Here is a 21,622-nt window from a genome sequence, read left to right as displayed (position 1 = left end):
AACCTTTAATTGTCCCTACTACATGCTGTGAGAAATTCTTTTACTGCATTAAGTAGCATCAGTCATCACTTCAATTATCTCTCGAGATGTCTCACGGTGAACACAATCTGTGCCAGGTACTGCTGTAAGGCTAAGGAAGATTTTCTTATTAAGTACAAGGAACAATAGGAACTGAAGAGCTATCAGACAGCCATAGATATGATACTCCTTGGAACACATATTATGCAATATTAAGAAACACAAAACAGGGGCTTAGGTTACCAGCAATAACAGAGGCTTAAATAGAACAACTTTTAAATGCAATAGGAGCATTCATGAGAGGTCACATTAATTTGGTGTGTGGAGACAGAAAAATAGGAGAATGCATATGGTAGAGGAATGAAAGTAGTTCAAAATACAGATTCCTTCAAGGGCCTTGTCCTCTTGTTACACTTTGGGACACAATATTAGATGTTAAATAAATGACAGGATATTGTCTGGTATTCACTGAGGGAGAAAGCCAATGACTGGCTGTACCACTTGATACTGCAGGTAACAGCTTAAAGGATTGAAAGATTCACCAGACAAAAACTTCCCTGCATGTAGAAAACTAGCATGTTGCAGAACCTGAGGCTAGAACCCTTCTCCTTGACATCTAATTTTCTTTGCAGAGTACAGAACTGTCATTCTGTGCTCCAATTTCTGTGGTGAACTACTGAGGTACTACTTGAAAATAGGTGAGGTGAACTACTGAGGTGAATTACCTGAAAATAATTTCAGCCATGGACAACATGTGCCAGTCACAGGGGCATCTGTTACATTTCAAGGCTCCAGAGAAGACATTCACTACTACTACTGCTGCTTTTTATAAAGAACTGGGTGCAGAGGTCACCTAGGTAATTTTGGAGCCTGGACCTAAAGGCCTTTTGACCTAAAGCCCCACCCCCCACCCTCGCTGCAAGTTAAGTATCATTTTTAACACATAGGTTCTTGACTTCTTGAGGGCACAAACCACATCACCCAGGACAGGCTAAAAAGGATTTGGGGGCCCCCAGGGGGTGTGGAGGCCCTGGACTTTGGCCCCAAAGTCCAGGGGTAAGAGCGCCTCTGGGTGCAAAATTTTCAGCAAAAGCAAACTCTTCATCCTCACTCTAGTATTCTCCAAAACACTTCCTTTATTTCCCATCATATTCCTCTCTGTGGCCTTCACTCCTTCAGCTCTGCCACTCTCAGTCACTCTCCAAAGTCTCCTGCTCCCTTAAACACCACCACCATCTTTTGCCTTATCTTCTTAATCCTTATCCCAAACTGGAACAAAACATCTATTTGGGACAGGATAAGGGCATCTGCACATCTTATTCCTCTGTAACCCTTGCTTCTGCTTTTCCTCTCCTTCCTCTTTTATCTTCTTTCTCCTTATTAATTTTTATTAACCATGACCAGGCATGGAGGGAGTCTAGCTGCCGCAGCCCCCTGCCCCTCCCCTGCATCATCACGTCACGGAGATGTGATGCCCGCGCATGACGTGCGCGGGCACAAAAGGCTTTCTGAAGACTTTTGCTGACAACCAGGGGAAGGGGTGGCAGGCAGGTACCCTGCCGCCCAAATGCTTACTAAAATATGCACACTGACAGGGGGAAAGTGGCGGGAGGGGTAAGTACACCCTCCCCCCACCCTTAAAGGAACCCCCACCCCAATGCCGGACCGCAGCTCCGCAGGTTCCATACACATCCCTACAGGCCAGAGCAACTCTCCCTGCCTTTAAAGGGAGTTTAAAGGGAGTTTTCAGTTTAAAGACTTAAACTAAAGGAAATTCAGCCAGGAGTAATACATACGCATAAACCTCTCCCATAATGGATCGAAATCAATTGGTTTATCCAAATAGCAGAAGTCTTTTAATTTAGTCATGAGGTGTCCAATAGCATGAAGTACTCGAGAAGGTGTATCAAAATCAGAAAATTTAGAATGGTCCTACCTCTTTTATCATCCACTGTAGAGATTTCAATTTTAAGATCCTCAGAAAGAGACCCAATGTTTTTGCTTATATGACTCTGTAAAGTACCATCTACATTAATGGTGCTGTAGCCACCTAATAGCGTAGTGGGGAAGTAACTTGCCTAGGGAGCAAGAGGTTGCTGCTTTAAATCCCCGCTGGTATGTTTCCCAGACTATGAGAAACACCTTTATCGGGCAACAGTGATATAGGAAGATGCTGAAAGGCATCATCTCATTTGCATGGGAGATGGCAATGGTAAACCCCTCCTGTATTCTACCAAAGAAAACCACATGGCTCTGTGGTCGCCAGGAGTCAACAGCACAACTTTACTTTATTTTAGTAGTAGTAGTAAGAGTAATAATAATAGCTTACATTCTGTGTAGTGTAAAAAAGGGAGAACAGAGCACTGTGCCTGCAAAAACTCTGTTTCGGAGCTCAGTCTGCATATTGCTGAGCACCCAAATGTGTGTGGCGGGGGAGGTGAAACCATTTTTGCTTCTCTCCCCTCCTTCCAAACATATACATATACATATACATATACATATACAGAGAGAGAGAGAGAGAGTTTCAGCCCCTCAGGGGCTGCATGACCCTCAGGGACATATTTATGAAGTCAAAATGTACTTTTGAAGGTAGGAGAGAGCAGCAAAAAAATCTCCCTCCCCTCCTCATCTGGCGCATTTGGCCATTGAGCAACATGCTAACTGAGCTCTTATTTCTCATTTCTGCAGGTATACTGCTTTGTTTGGTCCTACTAATGCTGCACAGAAAAGTAAGCCGCTGACTATTGAAATTAACGGCTGAAGCTGTGCATTTGAAAAGTCCAGTCTTTTTAAACTGAAAGTTGTGCAATTCATATTTTTTCCACCAACAGAATCTTGTTTTCTTCATTTTACCCATTTTGGATCTCAGTTTGTTTTCATCAATAAAATGTAGGTGATGGTGTCAAAGTATGTGCATTGGGCAAACCGTAGCTGCGTCCAGTGACAACCAAAATGTTGACTGTGTTGTCACTTTCACTGCAAGCCAAGCAAGCAACTGATTTTAAGTGAATGCATTACAAGACCTCAATCAGACAGCACTTGAGGGTGTGGTTATTGCAAGTAAACAATACTCATGAGTGGATTAGAAACACTTGAATGCACCTCATGCTCGCTAACACCCCAAGGTATTGTTATTTTGTCATATGTCACCTGCTAATTCTTGTTGCTGAACTAGTCAGCCAAACCATCTGGTGTTGGCAAAGCCCTGTTGTGTGCTCACAAACATAAGCAAACAATGAGTAAATGTCTTCATTTGACAGAATGTATCACTGATAGGTACCACACAAATTTCTCTCCATCCCAAATCCCCCAAAATAAAGAATGTGTTGCCTGGAGCTGACTTCAGAGCTGACTCTGACATTGTGCCAGCATATCAATTTGCAAGGCCTCCCTCCTTCTCCACAAGCTGACTTCCCAGTCCATTGGGCAAATGGGATATCCATTCAGTACAGGATACTTTTGCCACTACAGCTGCTCCATGGTATGTCACTGCCAAACTGACTATTTTACGTGTCACCTTTTAATCTGGCAAATTATGAACAGTCTAATACCCATCCACCACATCCATGTGGCAAAATGAAAGGTGAGATAGCAAAGCCACTGAAATTTAAAGTAAGATTTGAAGTGAATCTGGAGGTTCTTTCCCAAGTAAATACCCAAGGAATTTCAAGGGAAGAGTAGAGACATAGTTAGACAGATTGCTATACCACTGGCTATGAATGAACTCAAGACCCTAGACATCAAAGGTGGCCAAATGTAAGCCATGTTCTTAGTGTTGAGAATTTCAAAGCTTACTCCAAAGACAGGCACAGAAAGCTCAAAGGGATTGTAGGCAAGCAAATGGGAGCCTCTAGATACCTTTGTCTGCCTGTCCATTGTTTTTCTTCTCTTATTCATTCATTCATTCATTCATTCATTCTTGATCCCAAAGCCTCTGAAGAGCCCAAAGCCCATGTACATGGTTATATTTATCTCTCCAGCATTAGAGGTTAATTGTCCCTAAAGGTTGAGGGTGGGGGGAATCAGGTGTGATGAGCTACCAAGCAGAAAGAAGGAAAGCAGCCAAAAAAAACCCAGATGCTAGAGGTAGGTGATGGAAATAGGTGCCTGCTTCCATCTGTGTTTGCCTGCAGCTTTCTCTACCTATCTCCAACAGAGCCTTCTGAATTCTCAACAGTCTTATACAAGACTACTTACACAAGTACTTACCTGGCTTACACAAGACTACTTTTCATGTGACAAGTGCAAGGCTCCAGTTCTCTTTAATGGTGCAATGCCTTAGCAAACACAAAGTGTTTCCTTCCTTGAGCATTTCAGAGAAAACTTATCTTTCTGCACTAGCAACATCATCATGATCATTATCTAATTTCTCCTTCACTATGTATAGTATAAAACCATGTTGCAAATATTTGTTTCCATGACTTTTCATAGGAAAGCAATTTTCAGGTCATACCTATAATCAGGTTATATCATATCAATGATAGTAAGGCATCTACAAATCCACTTACCAGCTCACCAGTGGAGTGTGCCCCCAGCCCTCTGGCAAGCAGTGCACCAAGCACCACAAAAATCTCCTCACCAGAGGTCTCATTGCCATTTTTGAGAAGGTAAGAAGAAGTAGGAATCCTTTCTGAGCAGTAGCAGAGGGCTCCCACTGTTTCTTACCATATCCATAGCCCAGTGCAAATGACAGAAGACCTGCTTCTCTCCTTAGGCCTCTGCCTGTGTGCCAGAAAAGAATCTGAGGGCAGAGGAGATTGGTGACAACCACAGATAATGGCTGGCTCGTGAGCTAAGCCTGTATTTGTGACTCCCTGATAATAGTGAAGGATTGCTGTAAGAGTACTTTAGGGATGTGTCCGAACTGGTTCGGAGTCTCCTTAAGGAAACATCAAACAGGCCCAGGCATCAACATTCAAATCAGTTCAGCGGGGCAGGGATTACTTCCTTTTAAAAGCAGGTAAGCAGGTCCTTACCTGTTCCTCCACCGCCCCACCACTTTCCCAGGTGCGGCGCTCCCTTTCCAAAATGCCATGTGCAGCTGCAGTGCTGCTGCTTCCCAACAGCCTGCTCCTGGTGTCAGCACACACATGGCCACAGACAGGCTGCTGGGAGCAGTTCTGCAACCTCACATGGCCTTTTGGAAAGCAGGTAACTGCACCCAGAAAAGCAGTGGGGTGGCAGCAGAATAGGTAAGAACCTGTTTGCTTGCTTTTTAAAGGAACCGATCCCCGCAAAAAAACACTCCCCCAAGCACGCACCCACACTTCAGAAGTAGCACTGCAACCACTGCACACCTGCTTCTTTTGCTCGCACATGCACAGTCTTAGTCAGAATGTCAGCCAATAAGAATGCCCTTTTCTCTTTTACAAATCTCATTGATCTGCCCAGTGTCCATGAGCTGCGGCTAAAACCGACCTCCAAAGCCTTTGGTAACAAGTTTGTTAAATTGTTTGCTATCACATTCAGATTTGCCAACATGTGGCTCACACAAAATGTTCTATAAGGAGACGAGAATCAGATTATTCATCATTTTAAGGGCCTAACTTCTGTCAGGAACTGCCTGGTTCGAGGCATAGAGCCATAACAGACTCTTTATACCGCTGCCCCATGTGACGGAAGGCTGAACTGCAACAACCATACCAGAACATAGAACTCTCAGGCCAGGGGCAAACTAGAACTGGTTTGGGGGAGCAAAGAACGTTACCACCGGAGCGTAGATTCTGCTATATATTAAATACTTATAGAGATACGGTAATCAATGTTGTTAGTTACCTTATTAATGAAGCTTGCTTGACATTTTCAAATGTTTTCAGAAAATGAGTCAGATGCCTCTTAGAAAACACTGTCTTTGGGGATTAGGCCAGACCTTCCAGGCTTCTTTTCAGGTTAGTTTTCTCTTCCTGTCCATGTGGCAAGAAGAAAGACTGGAGTGGGGAGAGAGGTCAGTACCAAACCAGCTGAAATCTGCAGGGGAGATGACCCTGCACCCCCTGCACACATGGTCTCACCCAGCCCAGTTCCTGGCCAGGAAGCTAAGGGGTTGGCCTGGCTCCTGGGAGGCCTGAGGCTGCCCTGGCTTCTCCTGCTTGTTTTGGGGTAAAGGACTGAGTGGATGAAGCTTCTTTAAACAATGAAGGCCTTTTAAAATAATTAATTCAGACTATATGACCATAATATACTATGATTGTATTGTCTGATACTTTTCTATAAAGTTCCAAATTGGTGGATGGGGGAGCAGGAAATATTTTGCAGGGAGCACCTGATACTCCTTCCTACCTCCTGGAACAATCTATTTTTCAGGCCCTGCCTAAGCTGGACAGACCATCAGATTCTTTCAGACCCTAAGCTTCTGCTTTCAAGCCTGCTCAACTTCGGCCCTCCTGCAGATGTTGGCCTACAATCCCCATAATCCCTGGCTATTGGCTGCTGTGGCTGAGAATTATGGGAGTTGTAGTCCAAAAACACCTGGGGGGCCTAAGTTGAGCAGGCCTGGTAGATGAAGGCTTTGCCTCGGTATCAAGTTCTTCTTAGTGCTGGTACATTGTCTGCAGTTCCTGGTTTGTCTGCTCATCTTCCAAAGCCTTGTTTTTGGCTCTGACCCTTGACTTCCTTACTGATCCTAATTTGACTGTTCAGCTTCAGCTCCTGGCTTTGTCTGTGACTATTGGCTTGCTTCCTTATTCTGGTTCCTGGTTGTCTGACAGCTTCAACCCCAGGCTTTAGCGCACAACTTGATCCCAGACTCTTTCCATGCTCTGTTCTCCCCACTCCTGGTTCCCTACTCGTCCCCTTGTCAGCTCTGACTTCAGACTGTGAACTAGTATCCTGTGGTGGCTGCCTACAGCCCAGTCTTGACAACTAGCCGTGTTAGCAGGCGATCTATTATTGGATTTCCCACTTTTTAAAAAAAGAAGAAAAAGAATAGCAGCCACAGGGGTGTCTAGTTCAGATCAGAATCCTAACATAGGAAGACAGAGACTCTCCACGCTATTTTCCCAAGGGAAATTAATACCCAATGCTACTACTTGCCCCACAGAGGAAACTGCAGCTTCATCTGGGTGATTTTCATCAAGAAAACATCAGAAAGGGTTAAAATCAACTCCCAGCGCCATGGTCTGAATCTCCCTCCCTCTCCCTTCTCCCCACTCTCTTTCACACACACCTGCACAGCGCTTCAACTTTAAAAAGATCCAATCGTGAATGTTCTGCTCGCACATCTAGCTGCACCCTTATCTTTCTAGAAAAAAATCATATCCCTTGGTGCTTAGCTTTGTCCCATTACAGAAGAAGATTCCAGGATAAGAAGTGGCATGGGCTGACATTTCAGAAGAACACAAAGAGGGTGAGGAATATGCAGAAGAGAGTCCAAAGGATCAAGAGGGGAAATGAGTAGGTGCAAAAGACTTCAATGCAAAGGAATGCAGAATAAGGATAATTTGATTGTGTATACATCAGGAGAGTATACACTAGGACAGCAACCATTATCCAGTTTAATCTACAGATTAACCAATTTAATCTGTAGTTGATTAATCAGTGGAGGCCATTTTTCTCCCATTAGGGTAAATTTTAATTAATACATCCACAGGTATGGGCAAATTCCCCAAAGCTGTAGCAAATTTTGTTGCTAGCAAATTTGGTTCAAATTGATTAGGTGGTTCCCAAGTTAGCCCAGTTATGCCCCAAATTTTCATGTATCTGCTAATTAGATTTATGGTTTTACATTTTTAATGTTGGTTTTAAATTATTTTAATGTTAATGATTTTAATTATTTAATTTATTTTAATTGTTTAATTGAATTAGTTTTAATTTTAATTGTTTTTATTTTGATGTAAACCACCCTGAGCCATTTTTGAAAGGGCGATATATAAATCAAATAAATACACAAATAAATCTTGAATGGGGTGAATGGCATTATCACAAACCATGCCGGTGTCCCTACAACTGTGCCAAATTTGTTTCAAATCAGTTAGGCGGTTCACAAGTGAGGTCACTTGCGCCTCAAACGTTTACATGTCTGCCATCTTGAACTGGGTTGAATGACAGCATCACAAACTACACTGTTGAGGTGTCCCTATGTGTCACTCTTTACAACTGTACCAAATTTGGTTCAAATTGGTTAGGTGGTTCATACGTTAGCCTACTTGTACCACATAGGTTCATGCATCTGCCATCTTGAATTGGAGTGGATGACATCATCGTGTCTCTATGAGTCCCTACAGCTGTAGCAAATTTGGTTCATATTAGTCCAGGCATTGCAAAGTTGATAGGAGGACATATGTGCGTGTGCGCGCACACACACACACACACAGTGTTGGTTGATCTCATAAACTTACTTTCCTTAAGGAACGTAGGCTAAAAGGTGGGGGGGAGAACAAGGTTCTTTAGACGAACCAATGTTTTAATGCATAAATTTTCCTGAGTTATAACCCACCAGATATAGAGTAAAGGCAGGGATAGTCAGTTACATCAGGTGGTGACAAACAGTCTGTCTGCATTTAAAGAGATATTTACAATGCTTTTAGCAAATCAGGTAGCAGATTTCCAGCTATGTGTGTCTATAATGTGCATAAAACCTAAAGATATGAGGGCAGGGCAGGGCAGACTTCAGAGAGGATTGCTAGAGAGCAACTTGTGCAGTCTCCTTAATGCCTGCACCCCAGTTTCGCTAACTCCAAACAAGATGTCCCATCAGCTGTTTCTGCCTCCTTTTTTTTTTCAAATACAAATTGTAAAATGGCTGTTTTGCAAACACAGATATACCACAGAGCAGAGTAGGCAAGCTTGCTTCTCCAGCTGTTGTTGAACATCATGATGGGAGTTGTATTTCAACAACAGCTGCCTACCTCTGCCATAGAGCATAGGTCACAGGCCTCATCCTCACAGGTAAATTGCTCATTCGGGAGAACATCCACAGCTATTAAAGCAATGAAAAGTCTCTTCTGTAAAACCACTGACTCAGGGATCCAGGGATCAGCCAGGACAGACACCAGTCCAGGGGCCCAGGGGTACCAAAACAAACAAACAAACAAACAAACAAACATGACTGACCCCTAGGGACCATATGGAGGATGCCAAAAGACAACATCGATGGTGCATGACTGCCACTGTTACCTCCTTCTCCCAGCACCTGCAACAGGAACAAAACTTCCCAGTGCAGATGGGAGTGTGTGTGTGCTTGGACAAGGCAGGAACAGCATTGGTCTCAGCCAAGAGACCTGCACCACCACTGCCTTCTCTCTCCTCTCATTGGCCAATAGGCTTGCTCTCAGAGGCTGTTGTGATTATTTGGGGTCTCTGGGAGGAAGCCCATCGGTCAGCAGGGAGGGAAGAAGAAGGAACTACTGTAGCCAAGTCCTCTTGTGGCAGCACCTGCACCTGCATCTGCCCTCTCCCCATCAGAGAAAAGGGGATGCAAGAGTAGTAGCAACAACTTGGAGGAGGAACTATCAGAGAGCATCCCATTCCAGGGAGGGAATGACTCTGCTCATGGAGAGGACCATCTACCTGTGGAGGAAATGCCACTGTCTACATCATCAATTCCCCCCAACATGCCAAGGTAAACCTATCATGCAAGGCACCAGCAAACCGATGCTTGAGGACGCCACAAAATTTGGAGACTGCCCTGCTCTGACGAATTACATCGTATGTAATTTTAGGTAAAACTATACTGATATCCATTCACAGTAATCAAGACATCTCAACTCATAACAATACTTTTTCCAATTATCCAATTAGTCAATCCAAGATGTTTGATCAGCTAGACATACCTGTATGTCATTGATATCCCAAGTATAGATGCATTTAGAAACAAGATGCAGAAGTAGACTTCAGATAATCCACTTTGTGTTTGCAAAGGCGCCAGCACTCTCATAGTGATGCATCTTCAGTGATACCATAAGCTTCTGAAACTGGTGTGGACAACCTATGGACTATGGTTCATTTGTGTGTGCTGGCCAAATCATCTCACATTATTTTGTCTGGTCTTACTAGTGTAAGAACCCAATGCCTAGTTTTACATAAATGATTTTATCCTTTTTGCTGACTTTGTTTTGACTACATACTACTTTATTTATCTAGGAACTAACAAGTCAAGCAGGGATTCAGCTTGTATACAATTACCCAACTCTTGCCAACGAAAGAATCTGCAGGAAAGAGCTACAGACACACCAGCAAGAAAGCCTCTCAAGAACAATTGGACTCAGCGACCCAGGTGCAGGTAATTTTGGAGCCTGGACCTGAAGTCTTTTGGAGCCCCACCTCCACCCACCGGCTGAAAGTTAAGCATCATCCCCCTGCATGCACACACAGCATGACATATGATGTATTTTTAACACGAGGGTTCTTGAGGTCACAAACAGCAACTGAACTCACAAGAATATATAAGGTATATTTATGCAAATATGCTTCAGCAGAAACATTTCAAGACATGCAACTCAACATATTCCCATCCCACATATGTCAGTCTTTCCCCGCTTCCCACTTTGTCTCTAAAGTGTAGGTCACAATCACACTCGGCCACCTGGCGCAGCACAGGCTAGTGGTGTGGCACAGTGACCATATCACCCAGGACAGACTAAAGAGGACTTGGGGGCTCCCAAGGGGTGTGGAGGCCCCGGACCTTGGGCCCAAAGTTCAGGGGATAGAGCACCTCTGCCCAGGTGATACCCCTTGACCCCCCTATGAAGGCTTCTGGATCAGGGATTAAGCACCAAGGAGACTTTGCTATTGCTGCCCCTTACACTTGCTACAGACCACCTTCTCTTTGCTTCACCTGCACCTTGCCCTGCCGCACCCCAACTGTCTGGAGCTGGTTCTTACTCTTTTTTCCTACTCCAAATCTCATGGCCAGCTATCCCATACAACAGCAACCCTGCCAATCAGAATGATTTCAAAATAGTGCTGCATTGTGTTTGCACAATGTCATCAGTTTAGCCAGTTATCTGTCTCCTTGGAGTTCTTAACATCAAGAGCCCCACCATTAAGGCAGAGAATGGAATCCATATTTGTCCAACTCGTTCGAAACAGTAGGAGATGGAGGCTGAAAAATAGCAATGTGGCCAAGCCACACAGTAAGTTCAGGCTTTGAAGTTAGTCCTCCTAGCTCCAAGGATAACACAATCTCTGTTGGACCCTTCTAAAAAGGCTTCCACATAAGCCTAAAGATACCAGATTAGACTTCTATACCATCCAAACTCTCTGTCTAGTCTAAATATATCACCCACCTCTCTTTAGTTTTCTGTCCTTGACCAAAAGAATGTCATCTGGAAGTTTTTATGTAGACGCATACAGCAGAATTATCAGTGAGGCTTGATTTGAATGATCAACTGAAATTACTATATATTTGATTCTACCATTTTAAAACCTAAGAACAAAAGCACATTTTCTAAGAAAGCAAATACACACTTTGAATCCCACATGCAAGGAGACACTTGGTGACTTTTTGGAATGGAGAGAAGATGGGCAAGGGATTTCTCTGCAATTCTCCCATACTTCTGAAGAAGGATTTTGGTTGTTGCTGTAATGGTGTTGGGGCACTATTACATGTGTTAGCATTTAATGAGTAATGAGTAAATTATATAATGAGCAAGCCTATTTAGTATTTCATAACAAGGAAAGCAGCACTCAGCCTAGATAGATGTTTTGAACTGTAAGAGAAACACAGAGGCTTAGGGCTGATTCAGAAGTTCATGTTCATCCCCGGATGACTCAACATCTGGTGATGATCTGCTAGTGAGAATGCACTATCACAGATAGAACATATGCATCATCTGAGATGCAATGCTTTGGAATCTGTTTGTATATTCAACTGCCAGTCATCAAATGTGATACAGAGAAATAAAGCGAAGAACATGTATGTGTGCACCATCCCTTCAAGCAGCTGTTCTAGGTCAGGAACAAATTTAGGCAAAATGAATGAAATTATTTTTTTCCTCCCACACACAGTTCAAGATTCAGTTTTTAGAACTCATTGTTCCAAATTTTAACTGTGTATCACTGGGTTCCCAGTGTATAGCTGGGTTCCCAATGTATAACCCAATGTATAACTGGGTTCCAAGAAAAGGTGATAAAAGCATATGGGAGACAGGAGAATCAAGTTTTCAGCAGCCACTGTAGAGGTTGCTGGAGGCTAGTGAACAAGAAGTATACATGGATGGTGCCAGAGGGAAAGAATTCCCCCACCCTCACCAACACCGACAAATAGGTCACTCCCACCCACCACTGCTGGACTCCTGTGTTTACTTTAAGAGAGAGAGAAAATATATTCAGGATGGCAATGTGAAATATGCTATAATTTCATTTTCAGAATTCTAACATGTAAGAGAAAGCTCACTTCTCACCCCCCCCCGGAAATTAACTTTACCCCTTCTGTGCACCCCCATATTTTTTCTGGTGCTACCACAGTTCAGGTAACACCCAGTATTTCTGTATGGTTCCTCAGAGGGTATGCAACCAAAGGTTGGTGCAACCATGAATTGCCTCATAACCTCAGCTACCACTTCCTAATGTAGGTTGAGCATTTTAGAACAACTCATGTGGATGTATGGGGAAGAGGCCAACACAATGAAAAATTTACTTCCCTACACACACGTGTGTGCACACGCACACACGTTTCAATGCATGCTTATTAGGCGAGTGAAGATTCTCGTTTGTGAAATGATTGTGAAGGCAGAACTCAGTGATCATTATTCCAGATTAAATAATCCAGAATTAAAAGTGGTGTATACTCCTTGAAGCACACAGAATTGGCCATTGTGTGAAAGATATAATGTGGGAATATCAGTTCTTGTAAAGTCTGCACTTGTGTTCTGAATCCAAATAATTTATCTTTCAGTACCAAGCTGCCATCCTTTGGTTTCTCAGACCTTTTTACATGGTTACAGAGCGTGAAATAACCATCTTTAAGGAGGAACCTACTCAATCAAGAACTACTGTAGCATAGAGCTGTTTTCAGTCAGGTAGTCTCTAGTTCTAATATTGCTTGTGCAATTAATTCAGCTGCTACATCTTAGTCCCTTCTGTTCTTCATCTTTGGAGATGATAATACTGGCCTTCATTACAGGGCTGTGATAAGGATTACTGAAACATATGGTCAAACCAAAGTATTATCTTCATTATCCTCTTCAATAGGCAATGGCAGACACATATGTAGAGTGGGTTCCTTGAAGGCAGAACATTTGAAAAACACAGTGCTGCAAAGTGCTATAAACATGCAAATGGTTATTATCGTCAATATCGCTATGCTTCAGAAAGAATAGAGGGCTTCTCCTTCTCTTCTGGTGTGTGAAATTTCAGTACATTTTCATTATGCCTGGTGGCAGTAAGTTCTAGGACCAGAGGATGCCAAATCAACAAAATACAGACCTATACAAAGTCAACATTCAGTTGATAACTTTTGAAAGCTATTCACACAACCGACTGGAGAGCAGTCCATTTACTGCTGACATTGCTGTTCAGAACATGTCTACTGTACATTTGTCACAAATGTCTTTGCCACTATTTAAGCTAGACATGTCCAAGTAGTTCCACAGTGTCACACATCAGATACTTGTGTGGGTTTCTTCCCACCATAACAGTGATGCAGCAGCATCCTATTCTATCAAATGCGATTAGAATACCTATGCATTATCTACCACCCTTCCCTGGCTTTGAGGAGAAAGGTTCGTTTGAGCAAAGTCCACTAGGTAGCCTGAGCTAGATGAACAATCTATGGCCATTCCAGTGGCCATCCAAAGAAAGTGTCTGAATTGTAGCTATGTCCTTATTCAGGTGGAATTGGCTCTCTTCTATGATTCAAGAAGGCAGGATGTGATGGTGGGTCCTAGGAAATCATTATTACTCCCTATATTCTTAAAGTGGATAAACAGCATGAAGAAGTTGAGAGCACTGGACAGCAAAACTGGGGAAAGGAGGGCAGGTATGGGTCCTTCCTTACAGATGGGAAGAGGGACCAACCCTTGCTGTGCAGAACCCTTCCCCCCCACCCCCACGACACACACACACAGAAGTATACAGGAGAATATTTGATTTGGAAAACAACCCCAGTTTTGAAGGTCTCAGAACTGTTCTGATAAAGCGGGGGGCGGGGGGCGGTGCTGGCAACAGAAAGCAGCACTCAGACACGAACTATCAGCCAGCCAGGAAGCAGCTTCCTTCCACCGGGCCGGGCCGGAAGGCTGATTCCGCACATGCGCTTTCAAGGCCCCGTCAAGCTCCCCAGGCTCCGTTTTGGTTCCAGGAGCCAAACGTGGGGGGGCGCGGGGGGGCCGATGGAGAGCAGCACCTGGGCTTCCTGCACCCAAGCCAAGCCGACACCGTGCTCACACAGGCACACCCTTTCAGCTGTCAGCATGGGCTCCTCCACTGCACCGCCTCTGCTCAAGCCAGGAAGGACCCGGAAGAGCAGCAGAGGTGCTGCAGAGACAGCTTCTCCGGGCCCTGCCTCCTCGTCTTTCCACGTGGCAGTGGCAGGGCTCCCCCGCTACTTGTGAGGATTACGCAGGTTGCTTGTTGATCTGATACGTCGTGCCACCTCTCATAGCAACAGAGCTCGGGGGTACCCAATTAAATCGCCTACCAATGACTTCAGAATAGACAAGAGGACTTGATTTAAGCATATGCTGACCTTTCCCATTGAAATCAATGGTATTTAAATGGTTTAATTATGGCTGGATCCCACTGGTATTAATTTGACCGACTCACAAGTAAGGGCATGATTCACATTTAACCGAATGCTTCTTCACACGCATATATTCCCTACTAACTGAACAAATTCCCTGCTGAACAAGAGAGTCACCTCTTAAAAGTGGTTATTCTCTTTATTTAGCAAGGGGAGTGCCCTATCCATCCCCAGCACAGCAATCTTCCAGTCGCTGTGGTTGTCATACGTTTCTTCTTTAGATTGTGAGCCCTTTGGGGACAGGGAGCCATTTTATTTTTTTGTTTGTTTATATCTATGTAAACTGCTTTGGGAACTTTTGTTTTAAAACAAGGCATAAAAATATTTGTATTCGTATATAATAAATTTATGGCATTCACTGCTGGAAAATGTTGTGATGGCCACTAGCTTAGATGGCTTTTTAAAAGAATTGGACAAATTCATGGAGGATAGTTCCATCGAGGTCTCCTAATCACAACAGGTAAGTGGAGCCTCCTTGTTCAGGAACAGCATACCCTTGTTGCTGGGGGGAACAACAGGGGGATGTCAACGCCTGCTTCTGAGCGTCCACTTGCATCTGGTTGGCTGTTGCTGTACTAGATGGGCCATTTGGTGTGCTCTGAAGTTCTGAATTCGCATCTCACTTTTTTGCACTTCACCTCTTGCTCCTTTTCTGCTCTACTTGGTTACACAAGGGGACCGAAGTTCGGCTGGCTCCCTAAACTCTCCCACTGTATTTCAGAACAAATGATGAGCTGGGAAAGGGGTCGCTGCGGGTAGAGGGGGCAATCAGGATTAATTTAGGCACCACAAATTCTCACTGTCCCAGGAATCAGCGCTGTGGAATCAATCGCCGGGAAGTTAGCTCTAAATAAAGCCCACGCTTGTGTTTCCCCCATCAGCAGAGCTGCCTTCGTATTATTATTATACTTCTATAGCTTTTTGCCTTCGGACCATATAATTATGTCACACTGCAAGGGAAACCACCAGCATCTGGTGTGTGGTTGAGAAAACTTTTGTTTCAAGGCTTGGAACTATTTATAGAAAGGAAAACTTGGTAGGGAGCGTCATTTCCTACAATTTTTCAAGAAAATACAACTAGGTTTATATTAAGGGGTTCTCTTTTTCTTTCTTTCAATTATAAATGTTTCTTCCCCGTCCCGGCTTTTACAAAAGAAGAACCCGAAAGCAGTTTCCTAACGGGTCTGTGCGCCCCGCGATATGAAGAGCTGGAAGCCGGAGTGATTCGAGTTAATCACTGGGCTCCAACGCAATGCAAACCCAACGTGGTTCCATAAATCAGGCTTCTTTTAAAATCGGTGGCCAAGGCATATGCATTTCATTATGAATTAAGGAGGGAGGAGAAATAGACATGTTTCTTTCCCGGGTTTTTGTTGTTTTTTTTAAAGTGGGTATATTTCTAACTTGAGCTGGGAAAGAGTGTATTTTCCCACAGAGAATGAGAAGTTGGACATTCACTAATATGGATCGATGGAATTATAAATATGAGGCTGATAGAGATATAGCTGCTAGAATATAATCCGCAGGACGGAGAAGTTAGAAGGATACGCTCCACCCTCAAGTTCAGTGCTATGCAACTTGTGCCTGTTTACTCAGAAATAAATTTTGGATTAAATTGAGATTACTCCCAGGTAATTATCCGTGTGATTTGAGCGTTACAGCCTATGCATGTTTACTCAGAAGCAAGTTCCACTGATTAAACAGGACTTACTTCCAGGTATATGTACATAGGATTGCAACGTGAACATCTCATAGGGTTCAATGGGAGTGGTTTAGCGAAGAGCTTAAGGCGGCGATCTTATGTATACTTAGAGAGTAAGCTCCGTCGAACACAGTTCGATTGCCTCCCAGCAAACGTGCATAGTTTTGCTTTGCACACATTTCCTTTGAAGTTAATGGAAATCAAAGCAGTTAGCTTCTGCCCTCTTGCTCTCCAAGTTATATGAGGGCCGAGGATTTATTAGGCAAACAACAACAACCTACAAACACTTGTGCTGACAGTCTGGGAAGTCCCTGGTTCAAATCTTGCCTCAGCGATGAGCTTATTAAGATTCCAATTCTGCTCACACTAACTTGGACTCAGAGCATCTTAGAACTGGGAGATACTTTGGAGTCCTCGTCCAGCCCCCTACAGAGAACAGGAGGCTTCTACAGCATGCCTGAGAGATGCCTTCAGCCTCGGTTTGGCAGCCTCTAGAGAAACAAAGTCTACCCTCATCATTGCCCAAAGCCGACTGTTGTAGAACAGCTCTTAGAGTTAGGACATTCTTCCTAATGTCTAGCCTAAATCTGCTTCTCTGTAATTTAGGACACGAAAGGAAATAGGATGGGTAATTTATATAACGCTTTTCAACAAAAGTTCCCAAAGAGGTTTACATAGATATAAATACATAAATAAAATGGTCCCCTGTCCCCAAAGGGCTCACAATCTAAAAAAGAAACATAAGAAAGACACCAGCAACAGCCACTGGAGGGATGCTGTGCTGGGGATGGATATGGCCACTTGCTTCCCCCCTGTTAAATAAAGAGAATCACCATTTTAAAAGGTAACTCTTGGCTCAGTTAGCAGGGACTTACTTGGAAGTAAGCACCATGGAACTCATTAAGGATTTAGGCTAAATGGACTCCCCTATTGTCTTTCATCTTCTGTCCTGCCCCCCTCATTTGCAATATGGGGATAATACAACTTGCCTCCCTTGCAAGGACCGCTGACATAATGTATGTGAAGCGCTTTGAAACCTCTCCAGAACGGAGAAGCGTCTGGAAACCCTGAAGCCGGTCACTAGAAGCTGGCTAAACAGCGCACCCTGCATCTCCCGCGCGTCTAGCCCCTTTTCCACCTTCCGCAGCCGGGCAAAGAAGATGAAGTAGAAATGGCAGAATCCGTATTGGGTGGGCTATTTCTCGCGTGCACGGGGAGCGCTTCGTTCAGCCGAATATTGCCAGTGGCATTTCGGACAGGAAGCCTGCCGTATGAGGTTATGCCGAAGGAAGTGCTTCAGGAATTCACTGCGCTCACTTCGGAGTCACCACGCTTCCCATCGAGCGGAACCAACACGACTCCCTTCCCCCGCTCCCCAAAACTCCCTCCAGCTGTGCCCCGATTCTCATCGCGTATATCCTTCTGCAACCTTTGGCTGTTCAGAAGATGGCAAGCGCCTCCTGAAAAGCAGAAGTAGAATCCTGCTTGGGAAATCGTGGGCTGGAGGGGAGGGGGTGAAAATCGGGGCAAGAGAAGAAGAAACCCTTGTGTGTCTGAGACTCCATGGGCACGATCTAGCCAAAGTTCAAAGCGTGGAAAGCCATTACCGGTAATTTCACAGGGCTCAGATCTCCCGCTGAAACCAGTAGGACATTAGAAAGTACTTAACTTGTGGCTGGGTCGTGTCCTAAATTATATCGTATTACAGTATAGGAATCTGCTTAAGATGGTAAGTCTATCATTTGAATACAAGATCACCTCATCACCAATACTTCAGAGGAGGGCTTCTTGTTCAGTTCTGCTCCAGGGTACTGTTCTCCCCAAGAGCACACTCAGTCCCACCGAAATATAGCGTTCAACAGGATTCAATCTCTTCATCTTTCCTGCAAAGTAAGCCCCACGGACTTTTGTGGGATTTACTCCCAGCTTTCCTACGATTACAGCCTACTTAAGTCAATCCAGAAATAATTTGGTAATTGTTTGGAAACTCAGCAGCTAGCAGGTCACATCAATTCCTTCCTTGCTTTCCTCCCCACGCCTCGCACCCCGCCCAACCCGCGGCAGGCTTCCTTCATATCTTGTAATAGTCCGATCCTATGCCTGATTACGCGCAAGTCAGTCAGTCTGAGTTCAACTGGCCTTTCTCCCCCAAGAGTAACGGGACCGCAGCCTGGTCTGCAGGGAGCTTCACGCATCTGCCATTCACGCTCTGTCCAGCAGAGCTTCTTATAAGCCCCCATTTGGAAAGATGAGACTTGAAACCCTGCGGAAATCAAGACTGGTCCACCAGCCCTTCGTCCTCCTTATGGAACACCTGCTAGTAGCATCTCCCCCACAGAACCCCACAGCCACAGTCCTTTGAAAAAGCCACACCAACGGGTTTTGAGGGACTTCCTTTTGAGGCTTCCCTATTCAAGAGAGTACCCGAAGTGACAGACCCGCTACAGGTAACCTCCTTTCAGAGAAAACGCTCCCCCCTCCCGTGCCAACACATATTCCCCCCTCTCCCCCGCAACAATTCTTCGATCAAACGTCTTTCCCCCGCACATCGCAACTGACCAGCTCGTTTTAAGGGGGTGGGCACCACCTAGCCTTCAAATAAACGATCAAACATACAGGGGAGGGGAATTTAAAAAAAAAATTGGATCACTTACAAGTAACTCCCACTGGTAAGGATGAGGAAAATCTGAGGGTAATAGACTGAAAGTAAAACACTGCGAGATGAGAAAAGGATCATGGTCGTATCCAGGTCTAACCACTCTTGGAGGGTCTCTTCTTTGGGTTAGGCTTTCTTCCTTGAGGGCCCCCACAACTTCCCCACCCTGCTTGGGGTTTGTTCTTCTTTGTGGGGGAAGGGGGATCAGATGTGTAGGTTGTGCTTGGAATCCGGTTTGGGCTTGGGGGGGAAGAAGAGGGGGCTGCCGCTTTGGGCTTGTTTGCTTAGGAGTGCTGTGCCTAGTCAATTCCCTGGCTGGTGCTGAGGTCGCTGCTCTCTCTGCGGAGTGGCGATCGTTCTTCCTCCTGCTCCTGTTGTTGCTGCTGCCCCTGGCGCAGTTCTCCTGCCAGTCATCTCGCAGCGGTTGGGAGCTTGTTAGCGAGTGGCTTCTTTCGGTGGAATGATGATGCTCCCGGGGATTCGGAGGGCAGACTGCGCCTCTCGCTCGCTCGCTCTCTTCGCCAACTCTCCAGAGACTCCAAGCTACCATTGGGCGAACCATCCCGGCAAACCGCCTCCTTTTTTTTTTTTTGGTTGGTAAGGGGGAGGATGACAATGGAATGACACTGATTCAGCTAGCTGGAGAGCTACCCTTCCGTGGCGCGGCAGTTCTTTCCAACTTTGCTTGGGAAACAATCGCCTTGGCTATGGCGAGAGGAAGTCCGAGCTTCTTTGTGCTCTAGTGCTTGGTGACTATTCCTCTACAGCCCCACCACTGTGCATGGTCTTGATGGAAGGCACAGGCAGCCCGCGAACAAACACCAGCAGGACGGTGTACCCTGACTTCGAGGAGCTTAGAGTACCGCCTTCAGAGCGGGAAGGCAACAGAGGGAGCCCAGTCTCGGCTGCCCAGTCCTTCTACCCTTGCCTCTTCCCTCCCTCTGTCGTCTCTGGAAATCTAAACTGGAAGCTCCTCGGGGTAGGGACCTGTTGTGTTTTGCTTAGAAAGCTGTATACAGTGCCATGCCCTTGGACTGCATTGTGTAGGTGAATCATTACTAACGGCTTGTCTGAGCAACGACGAGGCTTGCCAAAGTCTGTCGTTTTTTAACGGGTTGCCCCAGATGGCAGAGCAAGACAGCTTCAGCAGGCGCAGCAGAACTTCCAAACCTTGCAGCGGCTGCGGCAGGGGCGGGCCTTCTCAATGGGCCGCGTGTTGCGTGAACACTTGCAATCCGGGCGGCTAAGATGCCGCCTTCTTCGCTCAACTGAGCGCAGCACGCACAAGCCGTTTCTTCCTCTCCCTTCACCATCTGCAAGGTGGGCATAAGAGTGTAGGCCTACCCAACACGGCTGCGGCAAAGATCACCACGACAGCGCTTTGGACAAACGTGATGCGTTCCTCTTGACCGGCGTTAACCAAAGCGTATCAGGTGTCATTCTCATTCTCTAGTATGGTTAAGCCTTATTTATATACCGCGACTGGCTTCCAAACAAATTAACTCTCTCTCTCTCTCTCTCTCTCTCTCTCTCTCTCTCTCTCTCACACACACACACACACACCTCTAATTATATTGCAGGCTTGTGTGGACGGGCTGGTGTGTTTGTGTTTGAGAGCGGGAGGATTGTACCGTCTGGGCCTTGGCAATTGGTGATAAAGTCCAAGTTCCAGGCTCTTCCCTCCAAGGGACTCACGATCTGACCTACAGGGCAAATGGGGTCATCAACCCACGAAAGCAGCCCCCCTGTAGACCTCGGAAGAAGGCAGCTCCTGGAAACGCACGACACCACACCACTGCAAAGTGTGTGTCCCTCATGTGGGATGCACAGGGGTGTAGCTATAATTGCAGATGGGTACAAAGAACCTCGCCCCCACTTGTCTGAGGGGCCTCCAGCTCTATCCCTATTCCTTCCTGTTTTCTTCATTATCTCCCTCACTCTAAGGAGCTGCCTGGGAGAGGAGAGAACCCTCTCCCCTAACTCCTGGAAGTGCAATTTCATAGTCCATCACTTTTAAAATCTCCACCTATGCCACATACACAAAGGAGAGGGTGAGATCCTGATTGTTCTGTGTGGCACCAAAGCGAGGTGTGCCAGCTGTCTTCCTGTCTTAAATATAATTCTGTATAGATGGCACTACAATGAAATATGCCAGTGATCCCTTTTTAAGTACCCACACCCATCCAGTTAAAAAGAAACAGCCTGTTTTCATATTTTAATGTATAGGTGAAACTGTAATAAGATGTCAACTGTCCACCTCCTTTGTAAGAAGGAAAATAAAATAAAATAAAACAGCAGCAGAAAATGACCCCACAGCGCTGAAGTGTGTGTCTCATATTTTATCTTCTCTGTCACGGTTTCCCACAAAAAATATTTGGAAAACATTCTTCACCTTTCAACTGTGTGTGTGTGTGTGTGTGTGTGTGTGTGTGTGTGTGTGTGAGAGAGAGAGAGAGAGAGAGAGAGAGAGGGGTGGGGTGGGGGTGGAAGTGTAAATAACTGAAGGATTGTGGGAGCTCAATAATGTTAACTGATTGATTGATTAAGTGCCATCAAGTTGGTGTCA

At 45.1% G+C, this 21,622-nt stretch overlaps 1 protein-coding gene across 1 annotated transcript in view; it reads right to left on the bottom strand.

Moving 5' to 3' along the window:
- Nucleotides 1-19,409, bottom strand: part of WNT7B (Wnt family member 7B) — a 165,218-nt gene extending 145,809 nt beyond the window's left edge. Inside the window, exon 1 of the mRNA XM_053258412.1 lies at nt 19,055-19,409. Coding sequence (XP_053114387.1) covers nt 19,055-19,137 — 83 coding nt within the window. The 5' untranslated portion in view covers nt 19,138-19,409. The remainder of the gene's footprint in view (nt 1-19,054) is intronic.
- Between the last annotated feature and the right edge of the window lie 2,213 nt (nt 19,410-21,622).

This window comes from Hemicordylus capensis, chromosome 5 (assembly GCF_027244095.1).
Source record: "Hemicordylus capensis ecotype Gifberg chromosome 5, rHemCap1.1.pri, whole genome shotgun sequence".
NCBI classification, from domain to species: domain Eukaryota; kingdom Metazoa; phylum Chordata; class Lepidosauria; order Squamata; family Cordylidae; genus Hemicordylus; species Hemicordylus capensis.
The sequence above is the reverse complement of the archived record's forward strand: the minus strand, read 5'-3'. Positions and strand labels throughout refer to the sequence as shown.